This window comes from Megalobrama amblycephala, linkage group LG3 (assembly GCF_018812025.1).
Source record: "Megalobrama amblycephala isolate DHTTF-2021 linkage group LG3, ASM1881202v1, whole genome shotgun sequence".
Lineage (NCBI taxonomy): Eukaryota > Metazoa > Chordata > Actinopteri > Cypriniformes > Xenocyprididae > Megalobrama > Megalobrama amblycephala.
Window position 1 is genome coordinate 59,574,760 of NC_063046.1, and position 17,139 is coordinate 59,591,898.

The 17,139-nt window shown below is 39.3% G+C and overlaps 1 protein-coding gene across 2 annotated transcripts; it reads left to right on the forward strand.

Annotated features, from left to right (window-relative positions):
* Positions 1 to 8,114: 8,114 nt before the first annotated feature.
* On the forward strand, positions 8,115 to 14,767 carry LOC125265807 (haptoglobin). 2 transcript variants are annotated; one of them, XM_048186303.1, is made up of 4 exons: positions 8,115 to 8,262; positions 8,509 to 8,597; positions 10,918 to 11,201; positions 14,008 to 14,767. In XM_048186303.1, the coding sequence occupies exons 1-4, from the start codon at positions 8,255 to 8,257 to the stop codon at positions 14,566 to 14,568; spliced, it is 942 nt and encodes a 313-aa protein (XP_048042260.1). In that variant the 5' UTR covers positions 8,115 to 8,254; the 3' UTR covers positions 14,569 to 14,767. The 2 variants fall into 2 exon arrangements, with proteins under 2 accessions (XP_048042260.1, XP_048042261.1); XM_048186304.1 differs by having other exon boundaries at positions 8,184 to 8,259.
* The last annotated feature ends 2,372 nt before the right edge of the window (positions 14,768 to 17,139 follow it).

The following is a 17,139-nucleotide window of genomic DNA, read 5'->3' on the forward strand; positions in this document are numbered from 1 at the left end:
TTTGCGCGCTGACTGGAATAAGCGTGTGCGCGCTACGGATGAGCGCACACAAATCTTCTCACAGCGCGCGAGTTCTCTTTCGCGTTTTGTTCTTGAAGGTTTAAATCAGCAAGGCTTAAATGAGTTAGTTTAAACACAGATAGCAGCGTGTGCTGTTCAGATCTCACCTGCGCTCGCGCTATCAACGGCGATGACGGCGTAAATGACTGGACGGCACTCGCAGTTAACAGTTTACAAAGAGTGACTGTTTTGTCCACGCTTTCTGATTATTGTTGTTGTAACGTTTTGCGCATCCATCGACTGAAACATACATTATCTGAACTCTGTCTGTCTGTTTCCCACGTTGCTATTTTAAACAAACCATATTAACCAATAGATGCGTCCTCATTCGAGATGGACCGCGGTGCAAGTGCGTACCGAACCGTAAGTGGAGAACCGTACGGTTCGATTTTTTACAGAGAACCGTTGCACCCCAATACATGTATATCCGAGTCCTGATCGGGAGGTAACGTCCGATTCCGATCGAGTCTGAAACCACGTGATCGGGCCCGATTTCCGATCATGTGATCGGATCTGGACATCCCTAGTCTTCACATCACAGCCGGTGGAAATAATCGGGATAGGACTCGGGAAGAAATCATGTTCATGGATGCGATTGTTAACGTTACTGTAGTATGAAGCAGAGCAGGACTGAGTGTTGTGGGAGCTGAATGAGGCCGCTGGAGAGATTGCACAACACACGCCTCACGAAATTCTGTATTACTGTTACTAAAAATAAAGCTGCATCTGATTATGCTATGTTAGCTACTTGACAAAATAGTGTTTTTCTCTGAGGCATGGTAAAGCATGGTACTCGCAAAAAAATCAAGAAGATTAGATTTAAACAATAAGACTAAACGTGTTGAGCTATATAAAAACAATTAGTTTTCTGTCTATAAATGTAACCAAACAGTTGTTCCCTTGTCTATTAAAACATGTAATATATTAAAGCGTCTTTGGTGTTTCCATGGTTTCCACACAAAAAAAAAAATCCGGAAACTGAGGGTAACGCGGGTATGACGCAATTGACAGGCGACTCCTCACACGTCCCGGAGCCTTGGTTAAAATTGCAATTTTCTCACGATTTACAAATAGTTGCAAACATTTGGGATATTGTACGTACTCAAGTGAACTAAATATATAACACTGGCCTAGTGGTTTTTCGGACTTGGCAACACTGGTTTATAGGATCTCCCCATTTTCTATTTTAGATTTTTATCTGTACTTGTTGGAAATGTTGGAAACTCTTAGAAAAATGGGGTTCTATATATGAACACCTGACAGAATCATTTTATATGTCTATATAGAACTTTTTCTTCTAAGAGTGTAAGATGTCTAGTTTTAAGACAAGAACATGTAATCAGAATTCTTTAAAACACTCAAGATGAAGAACACAACTGGTTATCATGTGACTTTACTGTTGGACATAATAGGATATAATAATTACTTTCATGACATTTCATTTCCTGGTCTTGTTGAAATTAAATGTATTAAAAACTTGTCTGATCAAAATCAGTTGTGTTTTTAGGGAGAATATCTTTCATGAAGGTTATATTGTAAGATGAGGTTTCTGTTTTAACTGTGTTAGTTCTTGTTTCCTTTGTCCCTGTTTATCTGTTGCCATATTTATTCATCTGTTAATTGATTAACCTCACCTGTTCCTTGTTTTCTCCCTTCACTGTGTCTGTGGGAGCATCTCAGGGTACGTTTTCACGTCAACGATATGCTTAAAATGGAGATGCTTAAATGCTGTATTCTGCTGGCAGACCAGAGACTGAACGTGTAATACTCATGTGCATAACGTCATCGTTTTCACAGATTTGCGTTTTTGTTGTTTACACGGGGACGGTTTTGAAAAACTTGCACTTTGAAAACCATTTTCAAAGTCAATCAATGAGCCATCAATGGAGCGGACTCAGGCTGGAGCAGACACTGGAGCGGACTCAGGGGCCGGAGCAGACACTGGAGCGGACTCAGGGGCCGGAGCTGACACTGGAGCGGACTCAAAGGCCGAAGCCGACACTGGAGCGGACTCGGGGGCTGGAGCTGACACTGAAGTGAACTCAGGGCCTTGAGCCGACCCTGGAGAGGACTCAGGGGCTGGAGCCGACCCTGGAGCGGACTCAGGGGCTGGAGCCGACACTGGACTGGTCTCAGGGGCTGGAGCCAACACTGGAGCGGACTCAGGAGCCGGAGCCGACACTGGAGCGGATCCGGGGGCTGGAGCTGACACTGAAGTGAACTCAGGGCCTTGAGCCGACCCTGGAGAGGACTCAGGGGCTTGAGCCAACCCTGGAGGGGCTGGAGCCGACACTGGACGGGACTCAGGGGTTAGAGCCGACACTGAAGTGGACTCAGGGGCTGGAGCCGACACTGGAGCAGACTCAGGGGCTGGAGCCGACACTGGAGCGGACTCAGGAGCCGGAGCCGACACTGGAGCGGATTCGGGGGCTGGAGCTGACACTGAAGTGAACTCAGGGGCTTGAGCCGACCCTAGAGAGGACTCAGGGGCTTGAGCCAACCCTGGAGCGGACTCAGGGGCTGAAGCCGACACTGGACTGGACTCAGGGGTTAGAGCTGGCACTGAAGTGGACTCAGGGGCTGGAGCCGACACTGAAGTGGACTCAGGGGCTGGAGCCAACACTGAAGTGGACTCAGGGGCTGGAGCCGACACCGAACTGGACTCGGGCTGGAGCTGACACTGAAGTGAACTCAGGGGCTGGAGCCAACACTGAAGTGGACTCAGGGGTTGGAGCTGACACTGAAGTGAACTCAGGGCCTTGAGCCGACCCTGGAGAGGACTCAGGGGCTTGAGCCAACCCTGGAGGGGCTGGAGCCGACACTGGACGGGACTCAGGGGTTAGAGCCGACACTGAAGTGGACTCAGGGGCTGGAGCCGACACTGGAGCGGACTCAGGGGCTGGAGCCGACACTGGAGCGGACTCAGGAGCCGGAGCCGACACTGGAGCGGATTCGGGGCTGGAGCTGACACTGAAGTGAACTCAGGGCCTTGAGCCGACCCTAGAGAGGACACACAAAATGGCTGTGGCCATAAGAGTCAGCTCTGCATTCTCAGGCGCTGACTCTGGAGAACTTTCACTGGCTGGAACGGACTCAGGAACATTATTCACTGGAAGCGTTGTGATCACTTGTATTGGCAATGCTGCTATCTCTGGAAAGAACTAAGGGAAGATCTTTACTGAAAATAGAAAAAGAAGAGGACCCAATGTTGAGCCCTGTGGCACACCTTTTTCTTGAATAAATAAATGAGATTGTTTCCCTTGGATAACAACACTTTGTTTTCTGTTATGTGAATAAGAGTTAAACCACAATAAAGAATTTTGAGAAAAACCAACTGCATACAGCTTACCTGGTAATAAGTAATGATTAACGAGACCAAAAGCCTTCTTAAGATCGATTAAAAAAAAAAAATATATATATATATATATATATATAAAATATATAAAATAATATAGCCCTCAGCTGTTTGGTTGTGTTTCTCCTGTTGTCCTGTGCTCCTGTATGTTTGTTGTTTTGATTAAAGTGTGAATAAGCGTGACTGCTGCAGTTGGATCCTGCCACAACCCTCCTTTACTGCAACCAACTGTGACATATATTTTGTTGTCCAAGTGCCAAAAATATTTGAGATAGTTGAAATAAATCATGAAATTGCATTATGCATGTAAATAAAACTTTGCTTGGTTTACAAACACAAAGTTTGAATGTGTCCAAGACTTTTGCATTATTTTAAACAAAATATATTTTGCTTCAGGTTTAGATTTTATGAAATGCATTTTATGAAAGGTGCAACAGAATACCGTCTCGACTGCTGCTTCTCCATATTTAACTGTGCTTGATATGGCTCAGTCTAATAGAATATGCAAATAGGATGGGAAAGTTCTGCTTATTTAAATGTAATCCTAGGAGAGTACAGCTTCCTGCAGGACCACGGCTGTTTCTGCATGTCTGAGTAAGGGAAAGGCAAAATACCCCACTTACAATATTCTCAAAAGATTAAATGAAACTGACTATATTGGGCTAGACATTAATATCATCATAAATAATTAACAACCTCTCCTCTCTGGGATCTGGTAGTGTCTTGTAGGACTGAAAAATATGTCTGAATGTGCCATAGTAATCCTATTAGACTAGGAGACTTTCAGTTCTCCTGTTAGCAAAATGTTACGTATGAGCACATTCTGCCATTCCCAAAAATAAACACTGGTGAAAAACATTCATCCTGGCAAGCATTATTAAGGGGATTACACAATAGTTGCATTTCCCCAAATCATGGAAGTGCAATATATATGAATAAACTTTTTTTTTTAATTAATTAACCAGGTCACTTTTCACTTTACACTTTGTTATAGCACATGAATGAAGTACTGGAAGTGTGTGCATTTCTCCCTCTTTTTTGAACTGTGGAAATGAAGCCATGTCTTAATTCTTTGATGAATTTTCACATTTTCAATTATATTTTGAGTGTTTGAGATAGATAATTACATTTTGGAAGTATTAATAATGTAATATGTCACTTTATAAAAGTAACTTTTATAACAATTTGTCTTAATTAGAGATGTTTTTCATAATTTGAGTCCTTTACGGGAGCAGTAAGGTCTTCAGCAGGAGCTGAAAGGTTATATTTTGAGTTTGGCTGCAGGCTAATGACGGCCAAAATGACCCACTTCCATCTCTAATACACTTGTGAGATGGTGCTGGCTCCTGCATGTCATTAATAGTTCATTAAATTCAAAACATTTCCATTATCTGCCCTAATCTCTCTGACCACTATACTACACCAACACTACAGGGCATCATACAAGTAATTAACGAGTAATTATTAAAAACTGCTCATGTGGAACTGAAGGAAGTCAGTTTAAAGCCAGCTGTCTCCGTCCAGGCTGAAAATTAGAGGAAACAGATTTTTACCTAATTTAGTTTTAAAGGGGTCATGAACTGCGTTGTTTTACTGTTTTATAATGTTTCCTGGGGTGCACTTATAATGTTATTATGCTTTTTACATCAAAAAATGTCATAATTTAGAAATAAAAGGCATTTTTCATACCCTGATTTTAGCCCTCTGATTTGAACGCTCTGTTTTAATGGGCGTGTCTGCTGTGAGACTTCAGTGTAAACACCCACTGCTGTGATTGGCTGACATCTTTCCATTTGAAATAGCAATTTGAAGTATTACTCTCTCTTTTAGCATGTTTTTCCTATTACAGCTCTCAAAGTTAACTAATTGTGAAAAGAGTTGAATATAGCATTACATTTAAATCTATGGCATTATATTTAGATCGTGGCATGAAGGGTTGCAGTGATGAACATTGTAGCTGATCACAGACATGTTGTTGAGCTCATGAAAGCAGTGATCTCATCATTGCAACTCAATTTCTGCACACTATCGAATGCTTTCATCATAACAAACAGTGCAAACATGATGTAAATAAGATATTCGTTGAATAAAACGGGAGTAAACTCATGTTGTTTGATTGACAGCTCCAGCAATTGTAAAGGGAGTGTTCTTTGATAAGTTTCTATATATAATTGAATCACTGTTTAAATAACAGATAGAGTATAGCATAGTATAGCACTATAACAGTTTAGATAATTTTCATCATACTAAGAGAAACAACATGAAGTTGAGCGTTTAGTCACTGGTTTGATTTACTGACACACAGACAAAGAACATCTGACTGTACATGAATCATTAATATCAGATCAGGCATTAGAATGAACACAGTTACTTAAATGTTGTTGCATTACTGTCGAGTCCATATCGTAAAAGTCTGTTTGCAAAGCCTGCGATGAAATGTGACTGATTTACCAAAGAATCCACAGTGAAATGAACCGAATACAAATAAATAAAGCTCAACTGAGACGTTCACATTGTTGAAAATATATAACCATATTCCTAGCATTAGGATCCTTTGAAAGGTAATGTTATTTTAGTCCTGTATTGCTCTTATCTCCTCCTCATCTCACTAACACGCCAGTGGGCTGGGCTAATGTTGCAATGATGAAGTAGGCGTTGATTTCTTCTGCGGAGGTGGAGTTTCACCTATCTATGGCATAGACAGGCACATTCCAGGATCAGTCATTCGCTGGGTCTGGTGTCAGTAAAAGCTTTAATTGGACTAACAAGGAAGTTTTCAGTTCTGAAACTTACAGGATATTCTTATAGTGCGATAACCTCTTATATATCAAAAGCTCAAGGAAAAGTTGATTTCTCAATTCCTGACCCTTTAAACTGATTCTCTGTGCACCATGGCTTTTGACTTGAGAAATGCATGGAATGAAATCTGTGTACTTCTGTACAGTACAATGTACCGATACATTAGTGTTCCCTGAGCAATCTTCACCTTCAGTACATTCAAGATGGATAGACAACCATAAAAGTCTTATCACCTTTAAGAGTCCAATCGAGCCACCCATCAAATCTCCATTAACCGACAGCAGCTTTTACATCTGGGTGGAGAGCGGAGCATTTGAGTCGTGCATAGAGCACAAAACTGACGGGAGCCACTCTGGTGATACGATCTAAAACAAATCACAAATGAATGACGTGACAGACAAGGGTTTTTCAGAGAATGCGGTTCTGAGTCCTGAAAAATTACTGGTGTGAGTTTGGTTGTAGAATACAGTAATACAGTTGTCACTCCCATAAATACTGAACTGTTTGTGAACCATTTTACTCTGACACATCGATAGGTATAGCCTATAAATATATATATGTCTGTTTGCAAAAGTGAAAAAGTAGATCAACAAAAATCGGAACCACCTGAAACGAGTCGTCAATAATTCCAGTCTCACTTCCTGCACGAACCTACGTAGGTTTGTAACACATTTGCATAATGCCCATCTATGGTCTTCCATTGGCTGTCCAAAAAACAGTGTCTACTTTGCCCCGCCTTCAAACACTGTAGTTGTAGCTAAGACTGGAAAAGTTTGGTTCATGTTGTCAACATGTCGATAAGACGCTGTTTCCTGCGCTGCAAAAACAAATCCATTTTGATGCACTTCAAAAGTATGAGGACTCGGGCTAGAACTGATACGGTAAAACTGACGCCATCATTTTTGTTCATATAAGTGCTGAAAAAGATCCGGAGCTGAAATTCAGATATAGTACTGGCCATTTGGTTTCTGACATGTGCTGTAAGTGTTCGACCAATCACAACAGACTGAGCCATCTGACCAATCAGAGCAGAGGAATCTCTCAGAAAGGTTGGGTTTACAGTGACTGAATCCTTGATCTAACCATTTCAGACAATGTGAGAAAAGAGCTGATGCTGCAATGTATATTATGAGACCTTGTTTTTTGACCTTGCATAGATGTAAACCTATTGTAGGAGACCTTTAAAATAGCATAATAGTGGCACTTTAAATTTGCAAGCATGATTCTCTGTCTAGACATTTTAAAATCATGTTACAGCCAAAATTATCTCTCAAACCCTTCTTCAATGTGTTTTATAACTTTCTTTAACAATGCACATTGTGCTCTTTAAGTTTTAAAGAGCAAATCTGGGGAACAAGGTCAGTCAGAAATACCAAGCCTTTTAATAATTTAGGAATGCTCTCAAGTTCAGAAATAGTCATCGGTGGTGTTGTGAGTTGTTTTTTTGTTTCAAGGTTTGTTTGTTTTTTCATGGCATGTTTCTCAAACTTGAATTTAGTATTGGCATACCACTGTGATGCATATAGTTGTTTAGAAATCTACTGCTTTCATAAAAACATGTAAATTAATGTCAATTGCAAAGTCAAAATTTAATGTGCTTAAACTTATATGTCAATATTTATTAGAGTGATCAAAAGTCTCTTTTTATTGCATAATTGTATGGCACATTGCAAAACCCTGATGTTGGGGTTTGCAAAATTTTGACTTACTGGCATTGCCATTTGGTGAGTCAATATTTCATGCAAGATGTTCACCATTTTGCAAATACAAATGTTTTTTTCTTTCTTTCTGTGGATTACAACATCACAAAAGTGTGCTGTCTCTTGTTTAAATGCAAACTAAAGAGTAGGTCATACGCTGCCTTTGGAAAATTTTTCTACCTTTAACCTGGATGTGTCAAAATTCAAACACAGATAAATTTCCCCAATTACGTAATCTGTGAGATTAGATGTTTTTTTAAGGGGGGAACAGCTGTATCGAGCTGATATAAATGCCAGAAACCTCAATGACCACAAAAGAATAAAAGACAACGTTTTTATCATGAGGTGGTAAGTTTTTGTTTTTTTCCCTAAAATGAAAATTATGCTTCAAATAATGTGTGATCAAGTATTGGCTTGAAAGTTATTTTAAAAAAGCATCTCTAATTGTTTTATGATTATCTTTTCTTAAAATTTACTATTTCATTTGCAATTTCATTGCAATGCATAATGCATTATTAATTAGCATCTGTCCAAACAAGCATTCCCTTCAATTGAAGAGATTATTTCTCGTTGATGACCCTTTTTTGTCTCTAGGCTGTCTGTGGCTGTGCTGCTCTTGGGCACCATTACTTGCCTGCCAGATGCGTCTCTTGCTTTGGACAGAGTCAGAGAGCATGTTTCGGGTAACAAACAACCTCCTCATCAGACATGACCAATGCTCAGCTGTAGACAGCTACAGCGGTGAATCATTGAAATGCTTTTAGGGAATTTAATGTAACACGAAAAGCATTTTAAACCATCTTTGTATCATAGGCTATCGAGTAACAACATGTGTAGTTCATCACAATGACAACAACATTGTAAAAATATCTTAGCAAGAACATAGCAAAATGTAATAGGACCAAGCACCACTGATATTATATTCCAGAAAATGTGAGTTGTGCTTGCTGTGCATACCTATACTGCCTTTAGTCAAAAAACTCACCTCCATGTCTCTACGATATTCTGAGAGGGATATGGGTGTTGTTTCAGCAAGGTGCAAACATGGTTAGCACATCACTATCATGATGCTGGCATGTTTTAATTCACTAGACGTTGTTGGCATTTGTTAGCATGTTTTTAACATGTTTTAGCATGCAGCTAGGCGATGTTAACATGATTTAACATATTGTTAGCATGATGCTAACACAGTTTGACTTGTTTTTATCATGTTTTGATAAATTAAGATTTTTAGCACTTAGCTATTAGCATGTAGCTCTTCACTGTTGTGTAGCATGTTGGAAGTCCTGTATGCTAGCATGAGCCAAAAGAGCCAATCCCAATGTCTATACAATTGGTGCCTTCAAGTCATGTCAGAAAGATCGTATTTACAAGTTGAACGTACATGAACGATTTTTACGAGTTGGGGGCGTGTCAGTGAGAAACGTGGCAGAATACCACAGTACTTATACTTATTTAACAAAATAAACCGAGCGCCTGCATAAAATATAATAGCATTGCAATATAACAATATAATATATAACAATAAAGATTACAGTGGCTTCATCAATTCATTAAAAACATAAAAAAGCAAAACACACCTGATGGATATTCTTTGTTCTTCATTTTCTGGAAGTAGAGTTTAAAAACCTTGCTGTATTTTTGTGTAGTTAAAAGTACAATATGTAAGAATTTTGCAGTAAAATATCCAAAAACCACTAGGCCAGTGTTACATATTTTGTTCACTTGAGTACTTACAATATCCCAAATGTTTACAACTATTTGTAAATCGTGAGAAAATTGTTATTTTAACCAAGGCTCCGGGACGTGTGAGGAGTCGCCTGTCAATTGCATCATACCCGCATTACCCTCAGTTTCCGGTTTTATTTTGTAGAAACCATGGAAACACCAAAGACGCTTTAATATTTACATGCTTTAATAGACGAGAGAACAACTGTTTTGATATATTTATAGACAGAAAATGAAATCCAATTTTCTTGATTTACAGCGAGTACCATGCTTTACCACGCCTCAGAGAAAAACACTATTTTGTGAAGTAGCTAACATAGCATAATCAGATGCAGCTTTATTTTTAGTAACAGTAATACAGTATTTTCTCCATCATACAATATGTTTTAAAATTAATTGCATCCCATTTATCAACACAATCATCCAGCATTTAATATGATATTGTAAAATCGATCTATCTTACTGCAGTGTGTAACAGTGTCTCACAGCAGCCGCCGAGCGAACGCACAGAGTAACGTTATAACATCATTTTCAACACACTCAAATGTATCTAATATGATAAACAGTGCAGCGTTACCTCATACTCATGACCGGAAAAGCGGAAGTGGCGCCGGCGACTGTGTCATAATAAAAGTCCCGCTGCTCGTGAGTCGTGTGTTGATCAATCGCTCCAGCTCCTCGTTCAGCTCCACAACACTCGCTCCTGCTCTGCTTCATACTACAGTAACGTTAATAATCGCATCCATGAACATGATTTCTTCCCGAGTCCTATCCCTATTCTTTTGCACCGGCTGTGATGTGAAGACCACATGTCCCAAGATTCCGCACTCAAACTTGGCGTCATCAAGCTACGCCTTTGTTTTGAATAGGCCTCTAGCGACCTCTAGTGGACAGAAAATATTACATATTGCACCTTTAATTAAGAGAAGCTATCTTATTCCGACGAAAGTGACTTGAACGCACCTGGCCTCGTAAACACAACTTCCCAACTTGTAAATATGAATTTCCCAAGAGGACTTGAACGCACCATATGTTCTGATGCAGCTGCCAATGATGATACTCCAAAGGCTGCTTGCCAGTATGAATGGCACAAACCAACCCCAATGCCACTATGACATTCATATTTGAAGATATCCTTCTTGGGGTTTGTGTTGCTAGGGCATGGCTAGTTCACAAATCTTACTATGAAGCATGTAATCTTTATTACATTTTGTGTTTTATTTACATCTGTAGCATGAAAAATACCATTGACAGCTGTTCACATTTAATTTACAGCTCACAGGATTTCTGCCCTACGTCCCAAACGAATGGTGGGGGGATCACTGACTGCATCCGTCCCTTGGCAGGCAATGGTGTACCTCAATGAAAGCATAATAGATGGAGGTTTTGCTGGAGGAGCCCTGATAGCTGAGCGCTGGGTACTGACCGCCGGCCGCAATCTATTTGTACGAAAGAGTCAAAATCACACCAGAGGACAAGAACCATTAATCCCAAAAGTCTATCTTGGAATCAGCAAACGTTCTGATGCAAATGCTTCTACGGAAGTAGCTGTGGAGAAGGTAAATATCAATGTGACCCACCAAATTCCAAGTCTGCTAAGCTAAATTTGCTAAATCATGACCTCCATATATTTTGTAAATAAATATAAAGACAAAAAAAGCATTAGTTAGCACGCTAACTGATCTGCTAATGTCTCTTATGGTTAGTCTGATAGTAGAAGACCAAAATATGAAAGAGTATCATCAATGTTAAAATTTGTTTTATCTTTGAAACACTTGATGGCAGTATCTTCAAACTTCTCAGGTACTTTAGGACATAATTGTCAATGACATATACCAGTGGTTCCCAAATCTAGTACCCACAGCACATTTTAGGGGCCATTTACACAACAGTTTTGAATTAAAATCTGAAAACTTTCAGCTGTTCATTTACACGACAACAGTGTTTTGAGGGCCTGAAAACACAAACTTTTGCAAGTGCAAGTTTTTGAAAACGATTACAGTTATCATCACAGTGTAAACTATAAAAATGCATATTTTGTGAAAATGGTGAGGTCATGCACATGCGTTTTACGTGTTCAGTCTATAGGTGTGTAGTGTTTCTTTACAAAGTGATATTGCCTGGCATGCATAACACAGTGTTTTTAGTTGTTTTCGCAGATCTGGGTTTGACCGTGCAGTGTAGCATAACCTGATATTGCTGAGTTCAACATGTTCCTGAGTCAACATTTTTGTTGATCCTGGAACAACATTCAAATCAACCAATCAGATTTCAGGGACAAGTTTACAGGTTATGTCAAGTTTAGACTTAAAATCATGATTTGGTGCTTCTACATCAGTGTTATTCATCTATCATTTCCCTCTGATTTTTGGGATAACTTTTGGGTAGGGTTAGGTTTAGGGGTAGGAATAGGGTTAAGACTAAATTTTCAGACTAGAATGTTGTTCCAGGATCAATAAAATATGTTGACCCAGGAACGCATCAAACTCAGCAATATCAGGACGTGCTTGATGTGTACGCGAAAAACACAAAGGAAAGACTTTTCAGATTTTAGTACATTGTGTAAACATACCCTAAGATGTCTCCCTTATCAAACACACTTGATTTAACTCATAAGCTCATTCATAAATACTCCAAGATCTCAAAAGAGTGTGTAAGATAAGAGCAACGTCAAAAATGTGAAGTTTTGAGGGTACTCCAGGACCAGGACTGGGAACCACTGATATACACCAAATTATGTGCCAATACTGTATGTCAGAGTGTTTAAAAAATATCATTTATGACAAAAATGTGAAAAGGATGGACAGATGATCCCGGCAAATTCAGTATCGGGAGATTCAGCATAACCTCCATAGACACCAATCATGATCTTCTGACAAACTTTTCAAAAGTTATGAGCAAAAATATCCAAATTTGGCAGGTGCACTCAGGTCATGGTGCTAATGAAGCCTACCAAGTTTTGTTTTGATAGATCAAGGCGTTGCCCAGAAAGCATCTCTAAGCCTAATTATACGTCGAAAATCATTAACTACACTTCATCATACCTTTTAAACAAAGATGAACATCAAAATTCTGTCTCGTCACTTATTATCTGAGCTAATTTTGGTAGGAATCTGGCAACAGAGCTCAAAGTTGGATAGATTTATATTCAGGGTGGCCCATGTACTGTTCACAGGGCTGCCATAGACTCCTGTTTTGGAAGAATAAAAAGAAAACTTACAACTACATAACAATATGGGCTACAGGACCTTCACTGCTAGGCCCCTATTAATCCTTAAATGATATCTTTATCGACCCGGATCTATATCTAACACGGAAGGATCTCTACCTGTCACGATAATATAAAACTCCTCTGATATTAGAGTAACAATTACAGAAGAATAAAATAAATCGTATTTTGTTACCTTCTGGAGCTTGAAAGGGGTCCGTTTGAGCAGATGTTTTATGCCATCATCACTGTCCTCGTCAGAGCTCATTTCCCAGTAAATTCAGCAAATAATGGGCTAGTTTTATGTTTGAGGTCACGAATATGAGTCCATTCGCGATCTCAAACATATTCTCAGAACTATATAATTTTCAACATCTTCAGAATCAATATTTCGATCGCTAACAGCTTCACCAGATCTATCCAGTAAGAGTTACAGTCATATCTGATTGCGTTCAGTACTTGCTCTGCAGTAAATCGCTGAGCCATTTCATGTTTCTCTTATTATTTCGTTTTCTGTCTAAATGAGTCGTCACTTCAGCATTGTGTATCAGACATTGCCACCTTGTCAAATAAAGGTGAATTGCACTTATTCCGTCATCTAAGATTCAATTATTGTTGTGCAGAAAAAATATACGTACACTTGGGTTGTTTGCGACCCTATACAATTTTTACAAAAAATGAATACAAAAATAGGCATTCTTTTATAATTTTATGATTTTTTTCTTGTTATATTCTTTATAATGAATTGATTGAGGAATACCAAGAAGGCTGATGTCTAACTTTAAAAAATGAACGAGGAGGAGGGTAGTGAATGACGTCCCGGGTCACTAAAGACCCGAGGTATGCATTTAAGGGTTAATTTTCATCAGGGCTGGAGGGTGATAAGCCCTTTTTTACTTTTGTGTATGCAGATAATTTACAGTGCCATAATTAGAAATGCATCAATGTAACTGCATTAGGTAACAAAATAATAAACTTGAGGGCATATGATGCAATGAAATTCATGCCTTTTCTAAGAGTTAGTTTGCAAAAAAAAATTTGAGACCGGTGTCTCATGTTAACAAGTTCATTTTGTATGTACATTTATGTCAAGAAAAGGATTAAGGAGATAATTGTTACATGAGAGCACTGATTGTTGAAATGCATCTTTCCTGCAGGTGTTTTTGCATCCAGGCTTCCAGAACACATCCGACTGGGACAATGACCTTGCTCTGATCAAACTGAAGGAGCCAGTCAATTTTAGTGAGTCTATAATGCCCATCCCCCTTCCTGAGATTGGAGATAACCAGGAAGAGAGGGAAGGAGAGAGAGGCATCATCGCTGGGTGGGGCTGGGGGAAACTTTTTACCCCTGCACCAATGCTGAAGTTTCTCGCTCTGCCTGTCCAGTTCTGCAAGAGTAAATACTTAGCAAGGGTCCTCGCGAGCACACCAGATGTGGATAACAAACAGTTCTGCACAGGACCCAGTGAGTACCAGGAAAACGTGTGCTTTGGTGATTCAGGGGGCGCTCTTGCATTCCTGAACCCCAACACCAGTACAGTGTATGCTGCGGGCATCCTCTCCTTTGACAAGGCTTGTTCTGTAGAAGAGCATGCGGTCTACACAAAGATTTCTGCCTTCCTGCCCTGGATTCATGGTGTCATGAGAGGGGATTCAGAAGGATTTTCAGCGCAGCGTGCTTTAATCATGAGTCACATGTTTTCACAACAACCGTAGTATGATCTTTATGCAGTGATAACTGCTTCATAAATATACATTTCTTTCACTGGTTTGTAATTTGCACTAACAACTATATAACTCACAATGCACTGGACAACATTACTGCATTTGCTGTGATAAATTAGTTAACTGGAACCCTTAACATATCAATTGTATTAAACAATGGAAATAAAATTTGCTAATTCTTTGCTACTGATTTCAGGATTGCGTTTTATTCTAAATTGTAATAATGAATCATGCACATTTCACAGCACATCCCATAAAGATGGTTTATTATTACCTTACTGTCTGCATTTTTATATATCTAGGAAAGCACCTCACATATCATTTTAGCTCATTAAAAATGTAAAGCTCTGCTGCAGAATGCTACTCACCACCTTATGCTGTCAACTAGACTTTACTTACTGTAAAGAACACATCAAGAGCAGAGCTGTCAAGGTTATATAAGCGCATATCTTGTGCATATCTTTGTGAGACCCGAGGAGCGTGCAGAGTAAATTAACTGACTGATAAATTTCCTGAAAATCCCAAATGCTTCCCAATCTGCCTTGCTCTCATCTTTCATCAGGGAGTCAAATACTGACAAGCCACAGCTAGGTTAACCTTGAATCAAGTTCTTCTGTTTACCACCAGGCATCCTAATTAATTAGAGTCAACAGATTTTGTGCAGCGTGTAGCTTGTTAATGGCTCTGAACAGCATCTTCTTTGAGAAAAAAAAAGAAGAGTTTTCTCAAAGGAGCATTGCTTGCAGCATACCAATGATCATGTTTAAAAAAACTAAAAACAATAGACTATATCCATGCAATAGCCTACATAAGGTAGCGTTCATCACATGGTTTGAAAATTGCACTGTTGTATTCCTAAATCGTTGCCCAAACATTTAAATGTAGACATTTAAATCTAATGAAAATCCAACTATGACTCACTCTCAAGTTCTTCCAAACCTGGACTGCATTTCTCAAAAGCATCGTAAGCCTAAGTTTATCTTAGAACAAATTGCCACCAATGGTCTCTACGATCAACTTAGACGTACGATGCTTTTGAGAAACGCAGCCCTGTATGAGTTTCTTTCTGAACACAAAAGAAGATATTTGAAAGCATGTTGGCAACCAGACAGTTGACGCCAATGACTTCCATAGTATTTTTTTTTCCCTACTATGGAAGTCAGTGGCTACTGTGCATCACATGATTACCAACATTCTTTTACTCCAGGTAGCATCTGAGCTTGTTATGCCACATCCCCACCACCAGAGGTCACCCTCAATTGAATATTGAAATGTTTTACACTACACTTTGTTCCGCCTGTTCATTAAGTGGTCCAAGCAGGAATGTTTACAATATTTGATCAAAGTTTGTGGACTTTTGCTTGTTCACTCGCCTTTTGCGGATTGACTACAGGTTCTCTGTGGGATTAAGTTTCGGGGAGTTGACTGGCCACGTATCCAATGATGTCTGAGCCACTTCAGTATATCTCTAGCCTTGTGAAATAGTGCTCCATCATGCTGGGAAAAAGCATGGATCCAGTGGTGGCTCTAGTATTTTTTTCTTGGGGTGAGCTAAGGGGGGGCTTAACAGTTCAAAGGGGCCCAGCAAACACACAACGTCAGGGAGACGTTCAGATCATGTCTTTATAACGTGCGTAAGTTCAGACCCACTTTTGTATGTCTGCTGGATGTGCAATACAGGTTCAACATCTGAACGTCTGACTTGGGACCCTCTTTGACGTAGATATGCAGTTCAATACTTCTGACTAGGAGTTTTCTTGGACATCTACAAGACGTGCAAAACAGGTTCAGGAAATCGACATAAGAGCTTTTTTATACAAATGAAAATGATAAGCAGTCCTGTGTCCTGAGTCAAAAGATGTAAATATCAGATGTATTTTTGTGAGAATTTTTATTTAGGTGTTTAGGTGTTTTTTTTTTTTTTTTTGTATATACAGTATAAATAAAAAATAATGACAGTACCAAAATACATCCTGGCCAAAATGTTCTTTGGACCCACTTTATATTAAGTAGCCTTAACTACTATGTATTTACATTTAAATTAATCATTTGTTACAATGCACTTATTGTGTTCATACATGTTTTTACATTGTACTTATATTTTAAAAACACCTGCATGTAATTACATCTGTAATTAATTTCTGTTATTACATTTATAATTACACTGTTGACCCATCCCTTACACCTTACCCCTACCCTTAAACCTACCCATACCACCAAAGCTTTCCCTAACCTTACCCGTATCACACCTCAATAGCAGCAAAAGTGTTTTGCAATTCAATATGAACCCAATAAGTACATTGTACTTATTTTGTGATGTAAGTACATAGTAGTTAAGGCCACTTAATATAAAGTGGGACCTGTTCTTTTGCATCACTTTTGAATATAATTTTCCACTAAGACATACAGAAAGCGTAACATCAGTGTGTGATTTACAAAGCTTTTGATCAATTTAAACGTGCGCTCGCAATAGGGGCCTTTTTGCGTTATGACGCAGGGACGTAAACGTGATGGCGCAAACAATCGCAAAGATATATAGGGTACTAAAGGCACACCTTAAGA